At 43.9% G+C, this 27603-nt stretch overlaps 1 protein-coding gene across 2 annotated transcripts; it reads left to right on the forward strand.

The window, feature by feature from the left end:
- Positions 1–540: 540 nt before the first annotated feature.
- On the forward strand, positions 541–27493 carry KCNG3 (potassium voltage-gated channel modifier subfamily G member 3). Of its 2 annotated transcripts, none has more exons than XM_066595572.1 (2): positions 541–1597; positions 24013–27493. In XM_066595572.1, exons 1-2 carry the CDS (start codon positions 966–968, stop codon positions 24656–24658), a joined length of 1278 nt encoding a protein of 425 aa, XP_066451669.1. In that variant the 5' UTR covers positions 541–965; the 3' UTR covers positions 24659–27493. The 2 variants fall into 2 exon arrangements, with proteins under 2 accessions (XP_066451669.1, XP_066451670.1); XM_066595573.1 differs by having other exon boundaries at positions 541–1567.
- The last annotated feature ends 110 nt before the right edge of the window (positions 27494–27603 follow it).

Consider the following 27603-nt stretch of genomic DNA (forward strand, 5'->3'; position numbering starts at 1 on the left):
TGTGATGTAACAGGTCCATTGTGCAATCTTTGGCTACATGACCAATGATGCAACCAAATGATATTGCATAACCCTAGCCAAAATAAGTTGAATTCAATGTGGCTTCTGACCATCACTCAAAGTTGAATTTGGCTCACAAGGACCTCTGAAAAAGATACATAGGAGATAGATAGATAGTTAGTATAGATGAAGGATAAAAGATAGTAGGTAGATCAATAGTGAGTTCAATCAAGAAAGAAAGATTCCTTATAGGAGTGGGAGGAAGCATGAATTACAGCATGTGTCTCTCTGCATTGCTGATAGTGGTGTTATAAGTATCAGGGACATTTCCATAGTTCTCAGCTCCTCTAATCCTCAATGCAGGCTGATCACAGTATATATACATTACATTCATGTGACAAAGACAGAAAAATGCCACTGAGGTTTCTGTAGACACAAGCTGGCTCCCACCTCCCATTCCGCCTCCTCCTCCTCTTCGTCCTCCTCCCTCTGAGTGCTTCTCACATTGAGTAAAGTTCAGCAGACACTGGAGCTCGGGAGGCAGCAGAGCTGGTGGCTGTCAGTACTTCTCCCTCCCTCCCTTCCTCTTCTCTTTCCAATTCTTCCTTTCGGTCACTGGAGAGTTATTTTTTGATATACTGTACGTGGGAGATCTAAGGTTCTGTATGTGTGTGAAGAACAAGAAGACTTTGAGAAGGTGACTGTATCACAGGACCTTCTCGGTCAAGAATTTCTTCTGAACTGAACTTTTCTTTGGTGCCTTGAGATATTCTACGCCTCTTGTTAAAAAATGTTGTGCAATGTATCAACAATCTGTTTGGATCCTCCAGGGGAGACAGGTTGGAGGCAATCAGGAGGCGCAAGCAGAGCTAAAACTTTAAGGTGAGAAGTACAACTCTAAGGCTTGTCCTTCACCTGCAATTTGGTGGTACTGAAGGACAGCGCCCAACCGTGTGGCCTCAGCAATGAACTTTTCAAGGGACCCCTTTATCCTTAATGTTGGGGGTGCCAGGTATTTTTTTCCTCAGGATGTGATTAAGGATTTTCCACTGAGGAGGGTGAGCAGGCTACATAACTGTTCCTCGGAGAAGGATGTCCTAGAGGTTTGTGATGATTATGACCAGGAAAGGAATGAGTATTTCTTTGACAGGCATTCGGAGGCATTTGGGTTTATCATGATGTATGTCAAGTATGGCAAACTAAGATTCGTCCCCCAAATGTGTGAGCTTTCCTTCTACAATGAGATGATCTACTGGGGGTTGGAGTGTTCCCAACTGGAATATTGTTGTCAAAGAAGACTGGATGACCGCATGTCAGACACCTACACCTACATGTCTGATGAGACCAAGCCGGATGAAAACAAAGTCGAGGAAAACCCAGAGGCACCTGGGGAGAAGAAGTGGTTGGAACGTATGAGGATGACTTTTGAGGAGCCCACCTCATCCTTGGCAGCCCAGATCTTGGCTGTGGTATCGACTATTTTTGTCATTGTCTCCATGGTGGTCTTATGTGCTAGCACCTTACCAGACTGGAAAACAGCAGAGAATAGGAGCGTGGAGGAGCACAGGTATACAGCAAGTCTATGGGAACCTATGGGGTACGCTCAGTCATTATCACTACTATCAGTGTCCGTTTGTCTTTGGGGGGACTTATTGCTCTATCACGTTACTCTTTGTACCCTCCAACCAGTCACTGTCCAGCTGTTGTGAAAATACACCTCCCAACATGCTTTACAGCTTTTCCCGTAAGAGACCAGTTCTATAGAAAGAGCCCAATACTACAAAGCACTGGCCAGATAGGAATCACCTGCTGCAGAACTTGCTTGAGTTTCGCAGTGATGAGGGATTAGTATATATATAAACACTTGTAAAGTAATCCTAATAGACCTCATTATCTGTTCACTTTCTCCAAACCTGCGAGCAGAGCAAGCGTGTTTACTAGGAAGGGAAACACCGCAGATTAACCCCTCATCTACCAGTCATTGCCATGTACTGCATGCATTGCTATAACTAGACTGCTGCAAATAGAATAGGAAGTGCCTGATGCTTAGATACATTATGTTTACCTATTAGGTGCTGTTTACAAACAACTAACGCAACTTTTTTACCATATGCTTTATACGTATCACATCAGTCTGGCTTATTAGTTCAGGGTAATAAAGTGGCTTATGACATAATTGTGTCACATCAGCTGAGACCATGGCGACTCCTTAATGCAACATCTTGCAATGTGATCTCATACAAGATCACACAGCAAACATGCATGCCCTTTTTAGGCAACATTGTATCTAATGATTGCCAATGGGGTCACATTGTAACCCATGACCTACATGACTTCTTGTGACCACGACCCCCTAGATGCAATGAATCCAAACCTGTTGGAGATTTGGTTGCTGGTCACATGCAACTTTGGCAGCAAAGACCTCAATGCAGGTTAATTGCGACTACGATTCTCTTGGGACACATCAGCCGTTTTGCAACTTTTTAACAGCAACATCGCAACTCTTCAATAGTTGTACGATAGCAGGTTGCAGAAAATCGCACGCACTTTTCTAAACTTTTTGATATTGTGTAACCAAAGCTTTAGGCCAGTGTCACATGGGCGAAAGCACATTTACGTGCGCATTTGCACATGCACTATGGGTGTTTTTCTACGTGCGAGAAAGATAGGGCAAGACCTAGCTTCCCACTTTTTTGAAAAACTCGCGCATAATAGTGCAGAGTTTGAATAGTCAAAAAAAACGCTGGTTCATCCGCTAATGCGCTGTGTAGCGGTGAGTGTATTAGCACGTGCCCATCTGTTTAAGCCCTGACATTAATGGGTGATTTAGGTCCATAGATACTGACGAAAATAGGACATACTGCGCTTCTGGATATCACGTCCATAAAAAATATGGACGTAATACGGACGGAATATATGTCCGTGTGAATGGGCCTCTATGCTTACATTTAGAGATTTCCGTGGAGTCACACGTGGCATAATATAACACCACGGACAAGTCAACCACAATAGTGGCATGACTTATGCCTACCTCACATGGGCGTATTTAGGCGCACAATACATAGAGAATAGAATTGATTTCAAGGAGTTCATTCACATTTCCATATTTTGCGTGCGCATTTTGGTCACGCAAAAAAAAATAGAACATGCTCTATTTTCCTGCGTATTTGCATGCCATAGGTCCCCGTAGAAGCCAATTAGGGTGCACAAAGGTGCGCAGAATACGCAAGGAGGTCCGTGAAACTCTACGTAATTGCACCGGAAAAAGAACACATCTGGAACTAATTAGCCATTTCAATCGGTGCGCCATTGTTTGCCGCACATAAATGAACATGAGCGCAAAAAATGAAATATAAATACGCCATAATGCGCGAAAAAAGCATGGTTCATTGTTTAGAAAATCGCAGCGCTCAGGCGCCCGTGTAAAGCCGGCCATACATGCAGTTTTGATGCAGATTTCACCCTTTGCAATTCTGCGGCAAAGTCTCATTAAAATGCGCATGGAAGACGACGGATTTATCGGTGGTATAAAGTTGCCCCCTCTCTTAGGGGACATTCGCAAGTGGCGTACCGGTTATAGTAGTGTTTTACTGCGACTCTCCACGTCTTCTGCTCTTGCTGCAAAGGCTTGTTTCACCCGAACAGATAAAAGAAGGTAATTTCCAGTAAAACGCGCATTGCGTTACGTTATTATGTGCTGTAATCATCCGTGTGATACTTACCTGTGCGATCCGGAATTAGAGAATGCAGCCTTAGTGTAGAAGACAGATGTAGCAGAGCTGTGTTTGTAGATTGGTTCACTAGGTCTATGTATACCCACAGATAATCCATCCTGGTGCCTCATAGCACATGAGAAGCTCGGCTCTGCTACATCTGTACAGTGTGCAGCCACATTCAGTAGGCTAAGGAGTTAACTGTAGCTGGCTGAGGAATCCCTTCTTGCTGCAGGGGCTCTCCAACCCTTGAGCAGGCGGAGGAGATACTCAAGATACCGCAGGGATGGAATGGAGGAGTACAGGCATGTCTTGTACTTAACCAGATTATTGCTAGTGATGGATGGACGCAATCTCCAAGTCCCAGGGCGATGTGTATGCGACAGGCAGCTGCGGGGGATCCGGGGCTATAGTCCCTTCTGAGCGTGCTCAGTGACCATCGCTAATTCTATCCCAATTACTGACCGGTGGAATATCAGGACAAACAATGGCGCTTTACTCAAGCCAGGGACTGAAGTACAGCATTGCATTGCAGGATGCTGGTTGTTATAGGTGCTGTTTGTGGAAGCCTGTATATAAGGACAGAGCTGCGCACACAAAGCCTGTATGGTAGAGCATGGAGTCGCTATGGCTCTGTATTAGACCTCATTCACACAGGCGATGCGTTTTTACGTTGACCAAAAAGTCGCGTCAATGAAAAATGACCACAATTGAGTCCTGAGATTAATTAATGTTTTATCGATCATTCACACGGGCGTATTGCGTGAAATACATCGGTCGGCACAAATCCTCGGAATGACTTCAATTGCTTGAATAGAGCCAGCTGTCTTCTTTTCTGAGCGCCGGATGCAAGTAAACTCCCTTGCCCTCCCTTTTTTTCAGCTCCCATAGGAGTCTATGGGAGCTTCCAGAGTTTTTCATCAAAAGATTGGTGAAGACCTATCTTTTGATGCAACACGAAAAATCAGCGAACAAAAACGGTCACCGATTTCATGTTTTGAAGGTGCGATTTTTGCACGCACGCGAAAATCGCCCATGTGAATGAATGTATTGGAATCCAACGCTTCACATGGTCGCGATTTTTGGATGACGCTTAATCAAGGCTAAAAGGCCACAGGAAAAGTGCTTGTGTGAATGAGGCTTTGGGCTAGTTTCACAAAGGCGATCATGATATTGCCGCCAGAAAATCGCGTTTTTGTCCTGCGATTTTCGTGTGTCAGCGATGCTTTTTTTTTTAGAATAATATCGCATCGCTGCTGCCCGCGATAAGATTACGCTTTTCTTATCATGAGAGTCAATGGGACTTTCTAATCTTAAAATCGCATGTTTGTTGCGGTGCAATAAAAAAGCGACTACATAGGGAAGTATGGGCGATTTTAAAAAATCGCGCATCGCAGAAAGATAGAGTATGCCGCGATTTTCCGTTCTCTCAACATCGCATCAGTGAAAACATCAGAGATTGGAAGGAAACCATTGAAAACCATTTGCTTTTTTACTGACTCTTGCATCAGGCAAAAAATCTTGCCCGTGTGAAACCACCCTAATACAGACACTCTGTGTGCCGCCATATGGTGCCTCTATGCTGCACCAGATTAAAGAGAATCTATCAGCTCTCTCTTGATATGTCTGTTTTTAGTAAATACTGATCAAATATCCATATTGGAGCACCTATTATTCGAACCACATATTATACCGTTCCTCTGTTATTCCTCTTGGACATGTATGTATAAATTGAAAACTGCGTGGTACGATTCGCCTTGACAAAAAATAACATATTCCAGTACACTGACAACACTGACTTGGTAGTGTTAGGGCGCCCACCCACTGGCGTTTGCGATTTTCGTGCGTGAAAAATGCAGCGTTTTCCGCGGCGTTTTTCGCGGCTTTTTCGCGGCATTTTCGCGGCTTTTTCCGTTAATTTACATTGACATTCATGGGTGCATTAAGAGAAAAATAAGGACACATATGCAACTGACAGTTCCTATATTAAAAATTGCAACGGACTGAAAAAAAAAACGCCAGTGGACAGGAGTACATTCAAAACTAATTGCTCTTGAGAAAAAACGCAAAGGAAAAAAAATCGCCAGTGGGTGGGCGCCCTAAGGGCCGATTCACATCTGCACAAGGGCTCCGGGTGGTTACAATTGTCCAGCTTCGTCCATGGAGCCGAACGATGAAAATATCGAGACCGATGAATCCGGCGCATGCCGGCGCCAAATAAACTATAACAAGTCTGCCTTGCTTTCAGCACTGCATGCTGCATATTTTCATCAGGATTTATTGCCACATCTGGAACCAGAGTCTCCAAACTGAACCTCTGCTGCAGATGGAAAAGGGACCTTAGGGGGGATTCAGACACGCGTGTTTATGTGCGTACCATTGGTTTCCTGCAAACATACTTGCCTGCAAAACATAGGACATGCATGCACCATAGGTCCGTGGTGCGTGTCACTATTCTACAGCGGGGAGTCCCCTTGTCACTGAACACTGTGACAGCACTGTCACAGTGTTCAGTGACAATGGGACTCCCCGTGGGCATGAAAGAATCCACTGCCACAGCCGTGACAGCTGTGACAGAGGATCACGATGTTCTCCCAATGCTTTCAAGGGGAGCGGCACTTCTGCAGTCCTATTGAAAGCAATGGGCTGCTGGCAAGCCCTGCAGGGATTTTTAGGGAAGGGCTCGTCTGAATGCACCCCTAGCTAGAGTCACACAACTGTATTTACACATGCAATAAGCAGTGAATAGAACCCATTAACTTTCACTGACTCCATTCACCGCGTATGACGCATGAATACAGTCGTGGACATGCCCTTTTGAAAAGGGGACTGGTTTACTAGCTATAATACGGCAACTATAGAGTTCTTTGGTGACTTAATGTACCAGGTGCAAGGAAAAGTAAATGAACCCCTTGGAATAACCTGGATTTCTGCATTGATGAGTTATGAAATGTGGTCTGATTGTTATCAAAAGTTAAGACAAACTCCATATAACTAAGAACTCACAAGCAGTTGTACGTTCATGTATTCCAAAGTGCAGAGAGAAAAGTAAGAGAACCCTTGAATTTAAGATCCCCCTTCAGCAGAAATCACCTCCTCCAAAACTTTAATGTAGCTGCAAAATATAAATACTCCATGCAGTAAACTAGGACTGACTTTTTCTTGAAGCTGTTTGTCCTTTCAGATGAGCCGCCGCCGTACAGAATTCTGGTACATCTTTCTCAGAACTCTGCATGGTGCCGTTCTTCTTTTATTAATACCCATGGAAATGTATCAATTCAATTACAACTGGGTAAATACAACACAGAGCAGCGTTAACCCTGTAAGGACCAAGCACCGTAAATTTACAGAGCTTGGTCCTGGACTTTAATCTCGGATGACAGTAAAATTATGGTGTTGGATTAAAGCTTCTGTTCCTGCCGTGTAGCAGGAGCAGGTGGGGTCCTTGGCTGTTAGTCACGGCCGAAGACCTTTATGAGAAAGGAGTAGCGGTTTTTAACTGCTCCTGCCTTCTCCTTCAAAGACTACATAGCACTCAATAAATGTTATGTAGTGAAGAGACAAAGCGGAAGTGTTACTTCCACTATTGACCGGTGATCACGTGACTGCTGGGTGTCCCCTGCCAAGGCAGAGCTGCAGGGTCCTAACAGATCCAGATCAGCTCTGTTGGTAACTACTGTTACTACAGGGGATTTTTTTACCCTGTAATTGGGGCTCCTATGGATTTCCCAGCTACAGTGGAAAAGTGTGAAATGACCCCCAAAGGTCTTATATGATATCATGGGGGACATAGAGGGTAAAAAAAATTGTTACAAAAATGAGTTTAAAAAAATTACAGAATTATATAAAATTATATACATAAGAAAGACAATAACCCACCGGCGATGCCAACTAAAACGGTCGCCATATGCGTCCTATAATCAGAGACTATACAAATTATATATCAAAACATCCGAAACAAAAGGATGAACCCATTACTGTGCCTTATTTTAGTGTAAATATACTCATTTTAAAAATAACCCCTCATTAAACTAAAAAAATGGGAAAAAAATCAGTAAAAAAGGTATCTAAAAAATAGCCCTATATGTCACGAACAAAACGCTGCAAAAATAATTTTGGTTGCTGAAGAAAAAAAAAATAATAGGGCAGTAAAACCTAAAAAGGGTCTGGTCCTTTATCTACAAAACAGCCTGGTTCTAAGGTGTTAAAGGCTGCACTGCCAGAATACATAGTGCCTATATGGTGGCTCCTACAGGTGTTAGAGACCCTCGTGTGAACCTCCAGACTCATCTACGGTGATCTAGACATGAGATATCAGGGAATGGTTAGTCATACAATCATTGCGCACATTGAGTTGGCAGTCGCTGACAGAAGATCGCTTTCTGGTAACAGGGTTTGTAAACTCCGCCTCCCAGAAGTGACGTCTCTGATTGGCTCTCAAATGCCACGACTCAGCCAATCGATGCAGCGCTCAATGAACCAATCACAGCCATCGCATTGAATGGTTGCGATTGAGTCATCATGCGCTGCATTGATTGGCTCAGCTGCGGCGCACAAGAGCCAATCAGAGCCATCACATTCTGGAGACCGGGTTTACAAACTCCTTTACCAGGAAGCAATTTTCTGTTGGCTGATGAGGACTGCAAGCCAGCTGCCGGAACTCTGCAGAGCGGCGTGAGGGACCCAGACGGTTATGACGGCGTGAGGGACCCAGACGGTTACAGCTGTCATAGTTGTGGCAGAGGACCAAGATGCTATCCTGTTGCTTTCAATGGGGCCGGCGCTGCTGCCACCCAATGGGATGAAGGCAACCCCTGCAGAGATGATTTTTTGGGGGGTGGCATGAAATATAAGTCCTACCCCAAAATTCATCCCTAGCTGTTAAAAAAATAATAATTTAACTCACTTAGAAGCACTGTCTGGCTCTTCTCCCCATCCCCGTCAGTCTTCATCTGTATTCTAGTGGCAGGGCATTGAGAAATCCCCACCTACAGAATGCTGACAGCTGAGTGCTGTCTCTGATTGGTCACAGCGCTTAGCCAATCAGAGGCAGCACTTTCTTTTTTTAACAGTTAGGGATTAATTTCGGGATAGGGCTTTTATTTCAAGCCACCCCCCGAAAATCATCGCTGCAGGGGTTGCCTTCATCCTATTGCTTTCAACTGCCACAGCTGTTGCCAGGGCTGGCATGGAGGGGTAAACTGGCCAATCGCTAAGGGCCACCATCTCCAGTGAGGTCCCTTGCTTCAGCATTGCTGTTAAGCTGCTCATCCGTGGCAGTTGATTCTTTCGTTCCCACTGGGAGTCCCATCATCACTGAAGACTGTGACTGCTGTGGCAGGGGATTCCTTCATTACCGCAGGGAGTCCCTTCATCACTGAACACTGTGACAGTGCTGTCACAGTGTTCAGTGATGAGGGTCCCTTCGTGGAGCAGCTGTGCTTCCACAAGCACAGCTACTCCAGGAATCGGCTTAAGGCACACACTATTTTGGGCACATGTAAAAGAATGCACAAAGCTTTGGTCATGCGCATTTTGCACATGCGTGGAGCACGTTTTTTGGGGCAAAAAAAAAAGCGCTCGTCTGACAAAGCTCTAAATGTGACTTCAGCAACTGTAATACAGTAAATAATTCAAGATTAGTTCAAGCAGCTCATCTGTGAGTATCTACTTCTGTGCCTCGTATTCTCACTACAGTCTTCTATGGGCAGCATGATTCATCATCCTCTTCCACTTGCTGTTACCTCTATTACTTCTCTTGACGACTAGCTATGGACAAAAAGCTAGAAGAAAGGGAGACCCCTAGTGGTCAGCACTTTATAGGCATTTTTCATAACATAAATACAACTTAAAGGGGTTGTCTCGCGGCAGCAAGTGGGGTTATACACTTCTGTATGGCCATATTAATGCACTTTGTAATATACATCGTGCATTAAATATGAGCCATACAGAAGTTATTCACTTACCTGCTCCGTTGCTAGCGTCCCCGTTGCCATGGTTCCGTCTAACTTCGGTGTCTTCTTGCTTTTTTAGACGCGCTTGCGCAGATGCATCTTCTCCCTTCGGCTGGTCTTGGAAGCATCGGCGTTTTGGCTCCGCCCCCTTTTCGCGTCATCGCGTAGCTCCGCCCCCGTCATGTGCCGATTCCAGCCAATCAGGAGGCTGGAACCGGCACACGTCATGGGGCGGAGCTACGCGATGACGCGAAAAGGGGGCGGAGCCAAAACGCCGATGCTTCCAAGACCAGCCGAAGGGAGAAGATGCATCTGCGCAAGCGCGTCTAAAAAAGCAAGAAGACACCGAAGTTAGACGGAACCATGGCAACGGGGACGCTAGCAACGGAGCAGGTAAGTGAATAACTTCTGTATGGCTCATATTTAATGTACGATGTATATTACAAAGTGCATTAATATGGCCATACAGAAGTGTATAGACCCACTTGCTTTCGCGAGACAACCCCTTTAAGGTACATAAAGCAATTTTCACTATTACTAGTTATCATATTGGCTATCATGGTAACACAAGTTGTCTCAAAGGGCAGTGACCATTTAAAAGTAATTGTCCCCCTCCATTATTGGTTAGGGCAATTGTGGTTTGCCACAGGCTGGGATGGAGCACAAGAGGAGGCAGGATCAGGACAAGTTTACAGATGCAGCACTCCTGGAGTTCTGTTCTTACATGCTGTCACTGCTTTTCAGCTGGCCTCCTACTCGCTACCACAGATGAGCAGCTAAACAGCAGTGCTGAAGCAGGGGACCTCGCTGGAGATGGTGGCTGGTGTAGTGTGTGATGAGCATGTAATGTTGCAGGGCTGTGTGTGATGTGTGTTATGCACATGTAAAGTAGTAGAGCTCTGTGTGGTGTGTGGCACACATGTAACGTAGCAGGAGTGTGTGTGGTATGTGTGATGCGTATGTAAAGTAGAAGAACTGTGTGTTGTGTGTGACGCATATGTAATGTAGCAAAGCTGTGTGTGTGTGACGTGCATGTAGCAGAGCTGTGTGTGTGATGCACACATATAGTAGAGCTGTGTATGCGACACGTGCATGTAGCAGAGCTGTGTAGGTGTGACACAGGCAAGTAGCAGAGCTGTGTGTGTGTGTGACGTCCACATCTAGTAGAGATGTGTGTGATGCGCATGTAGCAGAGCTGTGTGGCAGTGACCCACGCATTTAGCAGAGCTGTGTGTGCCTGTGACATGCGCATCTAGCAGAGCTGTGTGTGGTGTGTGTGATGCGCATGGAGCAGTGCTGTATGTGTCTGTGACATGCGTATGTAGTAGAGCTGTGTGTGTGTGACGCATGCATGTAGTAGAGCTGTGTGTGATGCATGCATGTAGCAGAGCTGTGTGTGTGACACACACATGTAGCAGAGCTGTGTGTGTCAGTGAAATGCGCATGTAGCAGAGCTGTGTGTGGTGTGTGACATACATGTAGCAGAGCTGTGTGGCGCATTGCACCACCAGAAACACTGGTACTATAATTTCCTAATAATTACTAGTTATCCCCTTTTTTTGCGGATAGGGAATAACTTGCCAAGATGGAAATACCCTTTTAACGTTATCCAACAATGATGATAAAAGTAAAATGGAAAACTATGCAGAATACATAGTAACATACTCTATGTGATAAAGTAAAAAATACCAAAAAAAAAGTGCAGAGGATAAAGTGGACCTGTCCCTCCCCTACCTATGATTATATACAGTGGTCCTGGTAAATGTAATTACCGAGCCGCTCTCCAGACAGATTTAGGGCACCAGTCTAAACTTTGCGATGTGTTCCGCTCGCTCTCTGCCGTACACAGTGTACTATACTTTACAGTCAAGGATAATTATCGCTTCAGCAACAAGACAAACTGCGACTCGGGGACATTGTGACAGATTTTCTTTTCTTTTTTTAATAGAGTTAAATTAATTTTACAGTGACCACTAGATAAGTCCGTGAGCGCAGAATGACTGTATATGGAAGCACAATATCAGCGTCCTCTTGGTACATTATATGCCATGGGCAGATCAGCGGTATTGATTTTCCCATAAGACATCTGTTTTAACTATCAGTACACTGAGCTACATTGATCCAAGAGATACGGCGTAGAATAACTGAAATATGTCGGAGCATAAAATAGAAACCTGCAATTACATAAAGTGCAGAAGTGCAAAAAAGGACACAAGTTCCATATAGTTCAACCTGTTATCCCACAGAAGACGGCAAATACATAAGGTAGCAGCCCACAGGCAAAAATTCCTTCCCGACTATTAGAAAGGTAACCAGAGCCTTTATTAAATTTAGTTTAAGGGGTTAGTCAGCCCCCAAGTTTTTTACAATATCTACTCTGGGTGGTGGAGAAACATAAAAAAGTCATACTCACCTTACCTGTACTCCCGCTATTCCTGATCAGCCATTGCCCACTCCGCACTGCTCTCTACTTCCTGCAGCAGCAATGACATCACTGGCAACTGTGGCCACTACAGCTGAAGTGAGCCAGTTATTAACTACAGTGGCCACATGTTCCTGGTGTCAGTGATGTCATCACTGCAGTAGAAAGCAAAGAGCAGCAAAGGACTAGACACCAGTAGAATGGGAACAGCGGGAGATCCATTGGGGTAAGTATGACTTTTTTATGTTTCTTCCCTACCTTGAGCAAGCTTAAAAAATATTTGGGCTGAAACCCCTTTAATTAATCAACCATCACCACTTCCTGTGGCAGAATGTTGTATAGTCTCACTGCTCTCACAGTAAGGCCCACTGTCCATGGGCGTGATTTCGCCGTCAGTAAATCGCCGGCGAATCACGCCGTCTGAAGCTTTCCATAGCGTTGCTATGGAAAGTGCCGGCCCTGTGTCCATGAGCAGAGAATCATTGCGATTCTCTGCATTCAGCCTATCTGTCGGAGATTCGCTACGGGACTTTGCAACGCCCGTGGACAGGGGGCCTAAAGAATACTTTCTACACTGATGGAGAAAGCTTCCTACCTGTAGAGGATGATCCTAGATCTAGGCATGGCTGGCTTTAGCTATATGCGACTAGTGCAGTCTCACAGTGCTCCAACCACCAGCTTGTAGGGAGTGGCACAAAGTGGATGTAGGCTGGGATGTTATGCATGAATCATCATCTCCCCTCTGAAGTTCCAAGGTGCTGTGACCAATCACAGGCAGCACTCAGCTGTCATTCAATGAATGGCTGAGTGCTCAGCCAATCAGATATAGTCCTTTCAGCAGGCGGGGATTTTAAATCCCAGCCTGCTGAAACAGATTCGGAGCAGTACAGGGAAAAAACAGGCTAGATGCGCCTGAGCCCTGGCAGCTGAGGAGAGGTAAAATATATATTTTTTTATTGTTAACACAGACTAGGGATGATTTTCAGAGAAGGGCTTATATTTAAAGCCCTTCCCCGAAAAAACCCTCCAGAGCTTGCCAGCAGCCCATTGCTTTCAATGGGACTGCAGAAGCGCCATTCCTATTGAAAGCAATGGGAGAACATCGCGATCCTCTGCCACAGCTGTGACACAGTGCTGTCACAGTGTTCAGTGACAAGATGACTCCCTGCGGCCGCATTGAAAGCAATGCTGCACGGACCTGCATTTAAGCGTGTTTGTGCACATATGTGGGTGTGCGGCTTTGTGCGCACCAATGTACGCATACGCACACACCTGTGTGTAAAGGCCCCTGCACACTAGCATTTTTTACGTGCATTTTTTTCACGTGATTTTGTTGCGTTTTTTTAATGCAAAAGTCAGTGGGGATTTCTAATGTTTAAAATGCATGGCACAAAGATCGCAAGTTTGTGTTTTTAAAATTAAAAAGTCCTACTGACATTCGCGTGAAAAAAAATGCAGTGATATCGCTTGAGAAAAATGCTAGTGTGCAGGGGCCCTTGGGAAATGTTCACATACAGCAGATTTTGGTGCAGATTTGCAGCAGATTTCTTCTTTTGAATTGCAGGCTGATGTCTGCTGCAGAGCCAATACCAATACCTCTACATGTGAACGTACCCTTAAGGTTCTTTCACATGGGACAGAATACTCCACAATAGCGTTGCAGATTATGTTTTCCTGTGCAATATTCTGCACCAAAATATGCACTGCTCATGTATAGATTTTGATGCAGAATTCTGCCAGCAATTCCACATGAAAATCAGTTAAATGTTTAGAATTTTGCTTTGGAATCCCAGGACGGCATTATCTGCTACACTGTTGGGGAATATTCAGTCCCATGTGAAAGCACCCGCACACAGAGGTCCTAATCATCAATGTTAAGTGCCATAATAAACTACAAAAACAATACACTGTGCTAAATAGCAGTGCCACACAATACTACTAGAGATGAGCGAGCATACTTACTAAGGCAAACTACTCGAGCGAGTAGTGCCTTAGCCGAGTATCTCCCCGCTTGTCTCTAAAGATTCGGGTGCCGGCAGGGGGCGGGGAGGAACGGAGGGGAGATCTCCCTCTCACTCTCTTCCCCCTGCTCACTCCCGCATGTTCTTGTCTATTGAGGGCAGTACTATAGTAGTTATATTCTTGTACACAGGGGGCAGTATTATAGTAGTTATATTCTTGTATACGGGGGGCAGTATTATAGTAGATATATTCTTGTATATAGGTAGCAGTATTATAGTAGTTATATTCTTGTACATAGGGGGCAGTATTATAGTAGTTATATTCTTGTACATAGGGGGCAGTATTATAGTAGTTATATTCTTGTACATAGGGGGCAGTATTATAGTAGGTATATTCTTGTACATAGAGGGCAGTATTATAGTAGTTATATTCTTGTACATAGAGGGCAGTATTATAGTAGTTATATTCTTGTACATATGTACATAGGGAACAGTATTATAGTAGTTATATTCTTGTACACAGGGGCAGTATTATAGTAGTTATATTCTTGTACATAGGAGGCAGTATTATAGTAGTTATATTCTTGTACATAGGGGGCAGTATTATAGTAGTTATATTCTTGTACATAGGGGACAATATTATAGTAGTTATATTCTTGTACATAGAGGGCAGTATTATAGTAGTTATATTCTTGTACATAGAGGGCAGTATTATAGTAGTAATATTCTTGTATACGGGGGCAGTATTATAGTAGTTATATTCTTGTATACGGGGCAGTATTATAGTAGATATATTCTTGTACATAGGGAACAGTATTATAGTAGTTATATTCTTGTCTATTGAGGGCAGTATTATAGTAGTTATATTCTTGTACACAGGGGGCAGTATTATAGTAGTTATATTCTTGTACATAGGAGGCAGTATTATAGTAGTAATATTCTTGTATACGGGGGCAGTATAATAGTAGTTATATTCTTGTATACGGGGCAGTATTATAGTAGATATATTCTTGTACATAGGGAACAGTATTATAGTAGTTATATTCTTGTCTATTGAGGGCAGTATTATAGTAGTTATATTCTTGTACACAGGGGGCAGTATTATAGTAGTTATATTCTTGTACATAGGCGGTAGTATTATAGTAGTTATATTCTTGTACATAGGGGGCAATATTATAGTAGTTATATTCTTGTACATAGGGGACAGTATTATAGTAGTTATATTCTTGTACATAGGGGGCAATATTATAGTAGTTATATTCTTGTACATAGGGGACAGTATTATAGTAGTTATATTCTTGTACATAGGAGGCAGTATTATAGTAGTTATATTCTTGTACATAGAGGGCAGTTTTATAGTAGTTATATTCTTGTACATAGTGGGCAGTATTATAGTAGTTATATTCTTGTATACGGGGGGCAGTATTATAGTAGATATATTCTTGTATATAGGTAGCAGTATTATAGTAGTTATATTCTTGTACATAGTGGGCAGTATTATAGTAGTTATATTCTTGTACATAGGAAGCAGTATTATAGTAGTTATATTCTTGTACATAGAGGGCAGTATTATAGTAGTTATATTCTTGTATACGGGGGCAGTATTATAGTAGATATATTCTTGTACTGTATATTGGTAGCGGTATTATAATAGTTATATTCTTGTACATAGGGAAGAGTATTATAATAGTTATATTCTTGTCTATTGAGGGCAGTATTATAGTAGTTATATTCTTGTCTATTGAGGGCCGTACTATAGTAGTTACAATACTATGAGAGCGTTTTAAGCAGATGTGGAAGAAATGCTGCAAAGTAAGAATGTTTTCAAAAATAGAATTGTTAATAGTTTATTTTTGTCAATTATTAAAATGCACAGTAAATGATCAAAGGAGAAATCTAAATTAATATTTGGTGTGACCACCCTTTGCCTTCAAAATAGCATGAATTCTTCTAGATACGGTCAGTGCTTTTCTAGCATTATAGACATGTGTGTAATTAACCAATTATACCAAACAGGTGATAATAATCATCATTTTCATAAAGATTGAAACACAGTCATTAACAGAAACAACTGTGTAGGAGGCTTAAAACAGGGTGAAGAACAACAAACCTCTGCTACAAAGGTGATGTTGTGGAAGACAATTTCGTGTCACAGGTCACACATTATGGCAAGATTGAGCACAGCAACAAGACACAAGGTTGTTATATTGCATCCGTAAGGTCTCTCACAGGCAAAGATTTCAAAGTCGACCGGTGTTTCAAGTTGTGTTTTTCAAGCTCTTTTGAAGAAACGGGCAACGCTGAGGACTGTAGATGCAATACTATGCTAAGAAAACTTAGTGCAGCAGATAAAAGATACATCATGCTTACTTCCCTTCAAAATCAGAAAATATCCAGCAGTGCAATCAGCTCAAAAATGGCAGAAACTAGTGGGACCCAGGTACACGCATCTACTGTTTGGAGAAGACTTGCCAGAAGTGGTCTTCATGGAAGATCAAAAAGCAATACCTTCAACATAGAAATGATGCCAAGTTACTCAACTATGCACAAAAACATAAGAACTGGGGTGCAGAAAAATGGCAGCAGTTGCTCTAAAATGAGGATTCAAAATGTGAACTATTTGTCTGTAACAGAAGGCAGTTAGTTTGCTGAAGGGCTGGAGAGTGGTACAATAATGAGTGTCTGCAGGCGGCAGTAAAGCATGGTGGAGAACGGTACAATAATGAGTGTCTGCAGCCAGCAGTGAAGCCTGATGGAGAGCGGTACAATGAGTGTCTACAGGCAGCAGTGAAGCATGCTGGAGAGCAGTACAATAATGAGTGTCTGCAGGCAGCAGTGTAGCATGGTGAAAAGCGACACAATAATGAGTGCCTGCAGGCAGCAGTGAAGCATGGTGGAGAGCAGTACAATAATGAGTGTCTGCAGGCAGCAGTAAAGTATGGTAGAGAGAGGTACAATAATGAGTCTGCAGGTAGCAGTAAAGCATGGTGGAGAGCGGTACAATAATGAGTGTCTGCAGTCAGCAGTGAAACATGGTGGAGAACGGAACAATAATGAGTGTCTGCAGCCAGCAGGGAAGCATGGTGGAGAGCGGTACAATAATGAGTGTTTGCAGGCAGCAGTGAAGTATGGTGGCGGTTCCTTGTTCATCTGGGGCTGTACTTCAGCAAATGGAGTTGGGGATTCATTCCTCATTAACGGTGTTCTCAAAGCTGAGAAATACAGCTAGATAACTATTCGTTATGCAATACCATCAGAGAGGCGTCTGATTGGCTCCAAATTTATTCTGCAGCAGGGCAACGACCTAAACATCCAGCCAATGTCAATAAGAATTATCTTCAGCATAAAGAAGAAGGAGTCCTGGAGGTGATAATATGGTCCACACATAGCCCAATTTTTTACATCATTAAGTCTGTCTAGGCATAGTCGTATTTAGTAACATAAAGTATCTCCAAAAGGAAAATGGAGCCGGTAGTTCTCTAAAAAGGATATGCTTTTCTTTATTAAATAAACCCTGCCATTACATATCCCACTTAAAAAGAAAAAGCTGGAGGACGTGTTTCAACTCGTAACGCCGAGCCTTGGTCACCTAAATAAAATACATCCATTCCTTCCTTAAATAGGAAGTGCAATCAGAATCGTCGTATTTACCCCTAGGTACTGGCGTGTGGTGCCTAGGGCAGCTCCTTGCAGGGGGTGATGCTAGGCCAGCTAACAGTAAATAAAAAATCACATTTCTACAACCCCCCTACTTCCTATGAAAATCACTACTGAGGGCAAAGGGAATACTCAAGGCTACAGTCACTGTTGTAGGCAGGGGACCTCATCTGCTCTAATGTGTGTATACTGTATGCTGATCAGTTGAGCAGCAGCTTCTGTTTGCCGCTACACCGATCAGCCAAGCCGCCTCAGTCCCGCAACACAAGGAAGTATCATGGCTGCCACTAAAGACCATGTGGACAGACCCTCTCAAGGACACACCACGCCAAGGACTAGGTAGCGGATTGCAGGCGGGGCATATGCTCAGGGTGCAAGCACAGTGAATGGGCACAAGATGCAGCCTTCACTTGTTTCCTCTCTGCAGCTTTCATCTTGCTGCCCATAACTTGATGCAGACCGCGGCTCACAGGTCATTGGGACAGACAGGAGATGGGTGGAGCAGGGAGTTCACAGACAAGTAGGCAGTGAAAGGCCTCATGTCCACGGGGAAAATGAGGCCTGCCGCGGATTCTTCATGCAGAATCCCACAGCGGGTCCCTCCTTTCCGGGGGACATGAGGCCTAAAAAGAAGATTTACTTACCTGTCCGGACGCTGCGGATCTTCCCTCTGTCGCGGCCAGATCTTCTTTCTTCGGCCCGGCGAATGTACTCGGTACGCCGGCAGCGTGCCGCTCGTATGTGCCGTGCACTCTTTTTATTTTTTGAACTCCTGCTCTCCCACGCTCCCGCGCCGGAGAGCAGGAGTTCAGCTGCGGGTGTGCCACAGATCCGGACGGCTTCCATAGGCTTCAATAGAAGCCTGCGGGAGCCGTCCCCGCGGGAGACCCGCACTAAAATGGAGCATGCTGCGGGTGATTTCCCGCAGACGCAATCCGCGCCTCAGGGGAAAATGACATCCGCAGGTATTTAACTACCTGCAGGTGTCCAACGCATCCCTATGGGGTGCGGATCACGCGTGCGGGACACCCGCTGCGGATCTGTCCCCGTGGACATGAGGCCTAAGGCTGCTTTCACATCTGTGTTAGGGTCAGTTCAGGGTTTCCATCTCTCCGCTCCGTTTTTGAAGGAGAGAAACTGATATAAAAAGTGAAAAAAAATGATCCATTTCTTTCCCAATTGATTTCAATGGAGTTTCAAAAAAAAAAGTTAAGCAAACGGCAAGGCTTCTGCTTGCTCCCAATTATTTTTTTTGTATGGAATAATAACACTGCAGACTGCGCTATTTTTCCATCCACAGAACCGAAAACCTGTTTGTATTTCCTTTTTTTGAAACCCCATTGCAATCAATGGGAATAAAACTTTTTCCCTACTTCAAAAACGGAGCAGAGAGTCGCAAAACTATGAAATGGCCCTAACACAGCTGTGAAAGCAGCCTTGTGTAGCACCCGGGCTATCAGCATGAGGCATCAGCTACCTGAAGAGCAGGTATGTGTCATCTGTGTAAATGGATACTATATGTGTAATGTGTATGTATAGTTGTGCGTAATATGCATGCATGTGATAGGTACAGTATATATGTGTGTATATGTGAGTGCAGTATATTTGCTTGTAATGTAGAAGTTTAAATGTGTGTGTGTGTGTATATATATATATATATGTAGGTGCAGAATCTTTGGAGTGGGCCCACAGCTGAGGAGATAGGGGGTAGATTGAGGCCTTGTCACGGGGCTCTACCATCCCCTCCCCTGGGGGTAGCATGGGACCCATCCAAGTTCCTGCTGGGGGAGTTTCAAACGGTAACCCAAGTGGTGGTTTACCTTAAGGTCCTTTTGTCACTCGTGATGCCACCATTCCTTCCTCTGCGGTGAATCCAGACATTGTGAATAAAGAGTCCACACACAGGGATAACGTTTCAGAGCAGAATCGGGAATAGTCGGTTAAGCTCGTTTACTTGTGCCAACGATTAACAGTCCAAACGATTTACACACACCATCGGGACAGTGGTGCAAACAAGTCAGTGGTGTGACAGGGAGGAATCACAGGATGACAGACGAGTCCACAGTCCAAGTTATCTGAGGGGTTCTGCTCCCGGCCAATCTCCTTCTCTCTCCCCAGCTCTTTACTGGTCAACACTCACGTTCAGGAAAGAGCACTCAGTACTGCATGGCAGCCCTTCTCACTCTCTAAGTCCTCCAGGTCAATAGTAGGAAGGCCTGGGTGGATTGGGCCCAGGGCACACACAAGGCAATCGCTCAGCCTCTTCTATCCTGGGCTCCTAGTTAGACGAGGCACAGTTTCTCCTAATCATTTAAAGTCCCTCAGACTTCCCCAGACTTTAACCAATTTGCAGACTGACTTTTGCAAGAAGACCCTTGCACTACAATTTGCATACACATATATATCACATGGTCACATGACACACAACAAGATACATTTTTCAGACATAACCCAGACAGTAACCCATTCAGTGCTGCAGAGGTGCAATACACATCAAATTCATGCAACACAGAAGACACTGACAATACATAGGCACAAGACAAACACATTCATACCTAAGGAGGGGCCCCGTTAACTCTGGGCCAGTACATAGGCACTGACTTGAGTGAGGGTACATTCTCATGGGCAAGTGAGATATTGGACCAAGAAACTGGGACTGATATCACACTTGTAAACCTATGATATTTGCCTGTGAGAGTGATACGTTTTGCAAAAGAAACCATTATATCATTGCGCTTGCAAGTCTTCCACGCATGAAAATCATATGCTCTTTCAATAGTAAAAAACAAAATTGCAGGACAGTTGCATAAAACCACATCTACATGTGAGTGCAATGCGAGGTTTTTTTTTTTTTCAGGCTGCCATAGGAAATAATGGGCGATTCTTAACTCCTTAGTGACGACCAATACTCCTCTTTGCTGACCCCACTAATGGGCATTTAACCTGCACATACATGTTTTTAAGGTGGTGGCTTAGCTTACTACCGACAGCCAGGCTCCTGCTCTAACGGCCAGATGCAGAGAAATCTCAGTTCCTGTAGATCGGGGGGGGGGGTCAAACTCATTTTTACCGAGGGCCACATCGGGCTTATGGTGACCTTCACCTCACTAGTAATAACCCCTCAGCAACATCATCCCCAGCAGCAATATTAACCCCCCCCAGCAGCAGTAATATTAACCCCCCCAGCAGCAGTAATATTAATTAAACCCCCCAGCAGCAATATTAACCCCTTTCAGCACCAATATTAACGCCCCCCCCCCAGCAGCAGTAATATTAATTAAACCCCCCCCCCCCAGCAGCAGTAATATTAATTAACCCCCCCCCCCCACAGCAGCAGTAATATTAATTAACCCCCACCCTGCCAGCAGTAATATTAACCCCTTCCAGCACCAGTATTAACCCCCCCGCAGCAGTAATATTAACCCTCCCCCAACCCATATACTTACCTGCTCCCTGCAGTTAGCGCCGCTCTCCTGCGGCTAGCCCGGTACGCTTCCTCCCCTCCTCCCCGAGTCCTCTCCTGCGGAACTGAAGAGCAGGGGACTGGGGAGGATGATCCTGGCTGCACACTGACGTCAGTGTGTTCCGGGAACAGCAGTAATAGCACGATTACCAGCGGGGAGCTGCGGCACCCCAGCTGGTAATCGCTTCAGTGGTCAGCGGCGGCACGCCGCGGGCCACGTAACACGAGGCAGCGGGCCTTGTGTTTGACACATGTGCTGTAGATGAATGACTATCTGTTTAATCATGCCGATCGTCGTTTTTTCTTAATGACAAATGATAAGCAAAATTAATGATTATTGGTCGTTCAGTCGCTGGTAGTGTTTACACCAAACGATTATTGTTCCGATTTCCACTGGGCAACAATACCTTGGGTAAATGTTGTCATGATTGGCCTTTACATTCATTAATTGTGATACCGCTAATTTATTTTCTAGTTTTATTAAGCCTCACCACTGTTAACACTGACCAATCAATAGCTCAAATTGCTCAAAAACAAGTGGATTGTGACAATACTTGGCGAGTGTCAATGGATCTTTAATGGGGGCGCACTCAGGCTCAGTTCCTAGAGTAGCATGAGCTGTACATACGGCCCTGTCTGGTATTACATGAGGTGACAGAAGGACTTGAGCAAGCTACATCCACAGAAGATCTGTAAGTAGTTCTCCAAGATGTCTGGAACAATCTCCCTGCTAAGTTGTTTCAAAAACTGTGTGCAAGTGCACCTAGAAGAGTTGATGCTGCATTTAAGGCAAAGGGCGCCCACACCAAATATTGGTTTGTAGATTTCTCTTTTGTTCATTCACTTTGCATTTTGTTAATTGACAATAAAAAAAACTCATGTGTTTGCAGGAACGAGGTCTGAAATTTCTAGTCAGATCATGAAAGGAAAAGGAAAAAAAAACTTTTCATACAATCAACTATAGCAAAAGTCATAGTTCACTAGTGGTAAAACTGCCATTAGCGATAATAGCCAGTTACCGTATAACAAGCCAAAGTTTTAGCCCGGTGGATGAGAAGGCCAGAAAATATTGTCTAACAATCCCCATATTAGCCAAACAGTGTGTGTTCATATAAGTGACATTCCCTTGACCTATGATGAGAAACCTCTCAGTGGGAAAACTGGCAGAACGTCTTTGCCCTTTTCTAAAAGACTTCATAAAGACTTTAACTTGAAGGCCTTTAACCTTTTCATAGGTTTTTAGCACAAAAATATGAACAGGTCCATCAACCTTTCTCAGCTTTTTTAGGGAAATGTTACATTATGGATTGTATCTGTCGTATATGATAGGACAATGGAGGAATCTATTTTTAAGATCTTGTTATTGGCCTGAAACGTTTTTTCAGCATTGAAGCTTCTCAGTGATAGATTGTTTTAATGTTTAGTAAGTTTAGGTTGTCTAGAATTGAAAACCTCGTTCATGGCACCATTGGCCTTTAAATGGGAATATATGGCATGAACTATTTTTTTTTACTAATTAAAACCAGATAGTGAAACATTTTCCATTTTTCTAATCTGTTTCTATTTTCCAATTATAGATTTTTTAAATTCTATTGTCTGTAGATGACAGTAAGACCCCATTTACACTAAAAGATGATCGCTCAAAAATCGCTCAAACGACAGTTTGAGTGACAGTTTTGAGCGATCATCTTTGCATAGGCTATAGTAGCTAATCAGCTACTAAAGAGCTATGCAGGTGGAGCGGGACACCGCCGCTATCACTCGTCGAACAATACAGCTGTTTTTCGTAAGCAAACAGCTGCATTGTTCTCCGCACTTACAGCTCGTGTCCCGCTGAAAGACTCTTAACAGAGCTGTGATAACAGGCTGCACCGCTGATAAGAGTTCATTGCTCAATTCTATAAATTCTAGAATTGAGCGAGGAACGAATCGCGCATGAAAACCGCAGGATGCCCGTGCATGTAGACGCAATCGTTATCACTCAAAAGATGGCTCTGAGCGAATTTGAGTGAGAGTCGTTATGTCTAAATGGGCCTTAAGGGTGGACATCTTGTTTGATCTGCAGTTAACATTTAGAGATATCCTTTACAGCAGCCTCACATAATGGGTAGGAGGGAACCCATTGAATTCTATGGAAGAGTGTTGTGGGCATGCTCTGTGACCTGTGCAGAAGTCATTCTGCAGGATGGGGGAAGAAGTCAGCTGTGACCATTGCCTATTGAATGGTGAAAGGTTCCAACATGAATGGAGCATTAGTCACACATATACACCACAACGCCATTCATTTCAGTAGGACTGCTGGAGAAAGACAAGCCCTTGAACTTGGCTATCTTTGATAGTCCCAATATAATGGTGTGACAGCATGCATGCTTGACCATTGCTCCATTCATTCTGGGCCTTCTGAGACTACTGTTCTCGTGATTGTGGGGCTTCCAATGGTCAAACTGCCACAGATCAGCCATCTATACCCTGGAAAAGGAATACCTTCTATTGAGGGGACAACCCCGTTAACAAAATAAAAGGCATTGAAAAGTCAAGTTAAAGTTTGCTACATCTATAGGTTACCCAAAAGTAAAACAAATCGACAAGTAGACTTTAATTTCCATTTAAACATTTAGCAATTTCAAGGTACCTAAATGTTATTTCACTCTAACGATTCTTGCATGCAACGTTTTACATTGGGCTTCAGTCTAATAAAAATTATGCTTTTTATTTACATACTCATACGCTCCATTTACTTAAATTGCGTAGTTTAGAAGCAGAACCATTTTTGTGACGGTGAAGGACGCCCTTTCAAATATCATTATGGAAATAAATTATTCAACATGTTTTCTCTCCGCAGGATAATTGAAGCTATCTGCATTGGCTGGTTCACAGCGGAGTGCATCGTCAGGTTCATTGTCTCCAAGAATAAGTGTGAATTTGTGAAAAGGCCCTTAAATATCATTGACCTGCTGGCTATCAGTCCTTATTACATCTCAGTTCTCATGACTCTTTTCACGGGGGAGAATCCTCAGTTGCAAAGAGCTGGGGTGACACTTAGAGTCTTGAGGATGATGAGAATTTTTTGGGTAATCAAGCTCGCAAGACACTTCATCGGTCTCCAGACTCTTGGCCTCACTTTGAAACGCTGCTACCGAGAGATGGTCATGTTGCTGGTGTTTATTTGCGTGGCTATGGCAATTTTTGGTGCACTTTCTCAGCTTCTTGAACATGGCTTGGACCTTGAAACGAAAAATGAGGACTACTCTAGCATACCGGCAGCCTGTTGGTGGGTGATTATTTCCATGACCACCGTAGGCTATGGAGACATGTACCCTATATCTGTTCCTGGCAGAATACTTGGAGGAGTATGTGTGGTCAGCGGGATTGTCCTCCTTGCATTACCGATAACCTTCATATACCACAGTTTTGTGCAATGCTACCATGAACTGAAGTATAGGTCTGCCAGGTACAGCAGAACCTTATCTAATGAGTACTTAAATTAGTACACGCCAGCGCTTTGTTATATAGATATTTATTTTGGTATTTAATATTATCCAGGGCTACATGAAGTTCTTTGAAATAATGCGATAATCCCTGCCTTTGTGCTGCCTAAAGCATTGACAACATGGCACCTGTCCTGTCTCTTATATTCTTTTTTTTTGTATGGCACACAATAAGAAGATATGCTACTTTAGGGGCTGGCCCTTTTGTCAATATTTTCCTTAAGGTGTCTCCAGATTTGGTCCAAGAAGCACAAAGGTGGTGTTTTTTCATACAGTATACTCTCAGTAAAGGCTTCTCAGGATTTTGAACCAAGTTCCAGGGCTGCCATTTTAAATATTTGGACCCCATATCTTCAAATGGTCAGAACTAGAGATGAGTGAGCATACTCGCTAAGGGCAATTGCTGAATCGAGCATTGCCCTTAGCGAGTACCTACCCGCTTGGGAGCAAAGATTCGGCTGCCGGTGGCGGGCGGGGAGCTGCAGGGTAGAGCGGGGAGGAATGGAGGGGAGATCTCTCTCTCCCTCTCTCCCCCCTGCTCCCCCTTGCTCATGGCCGCAACTCACCTGTCACCCACTTCGGCAGCCGAACCTTTTCTTCTGAGCGGGGAGATACTCGCTAAGGACAATGCTCGATCAAGTAATTGTCCTTAGCGAGTATGCTCGCTCATCTCTAGTCAGAACCCCTTAAATGCCCTCATTTGTCTCCCACGCATTATCTTGTACTACAATGGGTAATGTCTGATGGGCACCTGGAATGAGAAACGGATTCTTGTAATATGTGAGCCTTTATGGAGGGGTATGGTTTTATATGCTATATATTTTGTAGTTTATATTCAAGGTTGTGAATGACAGTTGACAGAAGTGCATTGACTGCATTTTTACACTAATTTTCTTTGCCGTCTTACAGTAGTACCACCTGCAGGGCCATGATGGCAGCCAGACACCAAAAAAGTCCAGATTTACCCAAGATATCCCAAATTAAAGGTGTTTTCTGAAAAAATGTTTTTTTTTCATCAGCTGCCAATGGCTCCAAACAGTTAAACAACCTATACTCCCCCATCTCAGGTCTCTGCACCACCAGCACTGCCTCTCCATTCTCCTCTTTGGTGCTCTGGTTACAGGCTGTTGACGGGACATCAGTGGCTTTAGCAGCCAATCATAGACCCTAATGATCAACTACTGAGGTCTGTTATTAGTTGCAGTAGCTTGTGATGTTCTATTCACAGGCCGACTCTGCAGCTTGCAAATAGATTCAGTGGGGAGAATGAAGAAGCAGCGCTGGAGGTGCTGTGACATGGGACAAGGAAGGGGTATACGCTGCTTTATAGTTTTGCGGCATGGGCGGCTGTATTTAAACCCTATATATATATATATATTAGAAAATCCCTTTCAAGGCTGAGTAAAGATGACCCAGCACATTAGACTACAGTTGGCCAAACCTGCCAAATTTGGCAGAATCGGCTCGACTGACCATCTAATGTGTATTAGATGTTTGCCTGATGCTCATTAGGCAGATATTTGATGGAATGGGGGTGGGGGATTGGGCATGTTGAATTTTAACATGTCATATCTTTTGTTCTCCAGGAAAATAAGCTACCATCATGGCTGAACATGCATGTGTGTGTGTGTGTGTGGTCATTAGGAATAGCTGTTAGTCAAACAAGCATTCGGTCGACAGCAATTGAATGAGTATGACAACTTTATAGGGTTTGTACCAAGATTCTAAGTTATCCCCTATCTGCAGGATAGTAGATTACCTAATGATCGGTAGGGGTCCTGTTTCCCCCATCCTCCTCACTTGCAGGGTTACTGCACACACATACCCCACAGTGAGGAGGAGACAGAATGGAGTACTGTTGGTACAAGTGCGCTCTATTCAGCTTCAATGGGACTGCAGAGATACCCGAGCTCATCGCTTAAGTGTTTCCATCAGCCCTATTGAAATGAACGGAGCGCCAACCATGCATGCTTGGCCCTCAGTGTCAGGCAGAGGGGGACACGAAATCCCCGTTCTTTAGATCAGCGGGGGTCTTGTTCTTCAGATCAGCAGGATGACTTGTAATCTTGGTAACCCCTTTAGTGTCTCAGGCAACCCAGGGTAGACCAACAGTAGCAACATTAATTAATTGTCAAGGTCAGGTTGCCTATTTGAGATGGGCAATCAGCTGGCTGATTGCCCAAATAGACCAGTGGATAGAAATGCAACCCTCTCTATTAAAAACCTATGACAAAATTCCAACTCTAGACTACCTTGTCTATGTGGGGTTCCAGGGCCGCTGGTACTGCTCGACTGTTCAGTCCACTGCTGTGCTAACTTGAGAATATGTGATTCAAGCCTCTCTAAATATGGATCAGGAGAAACCCCATTAATTCATTCTTAAAATGATAAATATTAAAGTCACACTTTGACTTGAATTTGAATGTCGAATGTGCTCCCTGAGTCTTTGTGACAAACCCATGTACACAAGTCAGAGTCTGGGAATCTGTCATCTGTTTCAGAAATAATGTATATTTTTATGTAAATCCCTTCTATTTTATTATCCAAAATTCCTGCTTGCTAGGCAGCGGCCGCGGTGTGCCTCATTACAGGTTCGACACTGTCCACAGGGTCACTGCGGGAAAGCAATTAAATTCAGGAGCTCTTTATAGTGGATCTGCCACTGCATAAAACCACATCCTGACTTGTCTGGGTCACTGTTCTTTTCTCTGTTCGGGGGTCCTCTTACGATGTTAGAAACCTACTGATTATGTACATACTCTACTCTGCAGTGAATGTCTCCGCTATTAAAGGATGAGTCTACTTGATTGTTGACTACTGAGAAGTTCTCCGCTTTACTTATTGTAAAATGTATACTTTAATATGTTGATCGCAATGCAAGAGGATAAGATTTTGGTGGCTACAGTATATACAATTATATAGGGTGTAGTCCAAAAGGCTGATAC

Source organism: Eleutherodactylus coqui, chromosome 3 (assembly GCF_035609145.1).
Source record: "Eleutherodactylus coqui strain aEleCoq1 chromosome 3, aEleCoq1.hap1, whole genome shotgun sequence".
NCBI lineage: Eukaryota > Metazoa > Chordata > Amphibia > Anura > Eleutherodactylidae > Eleutherodactylus > Eleutherodactylus coqui.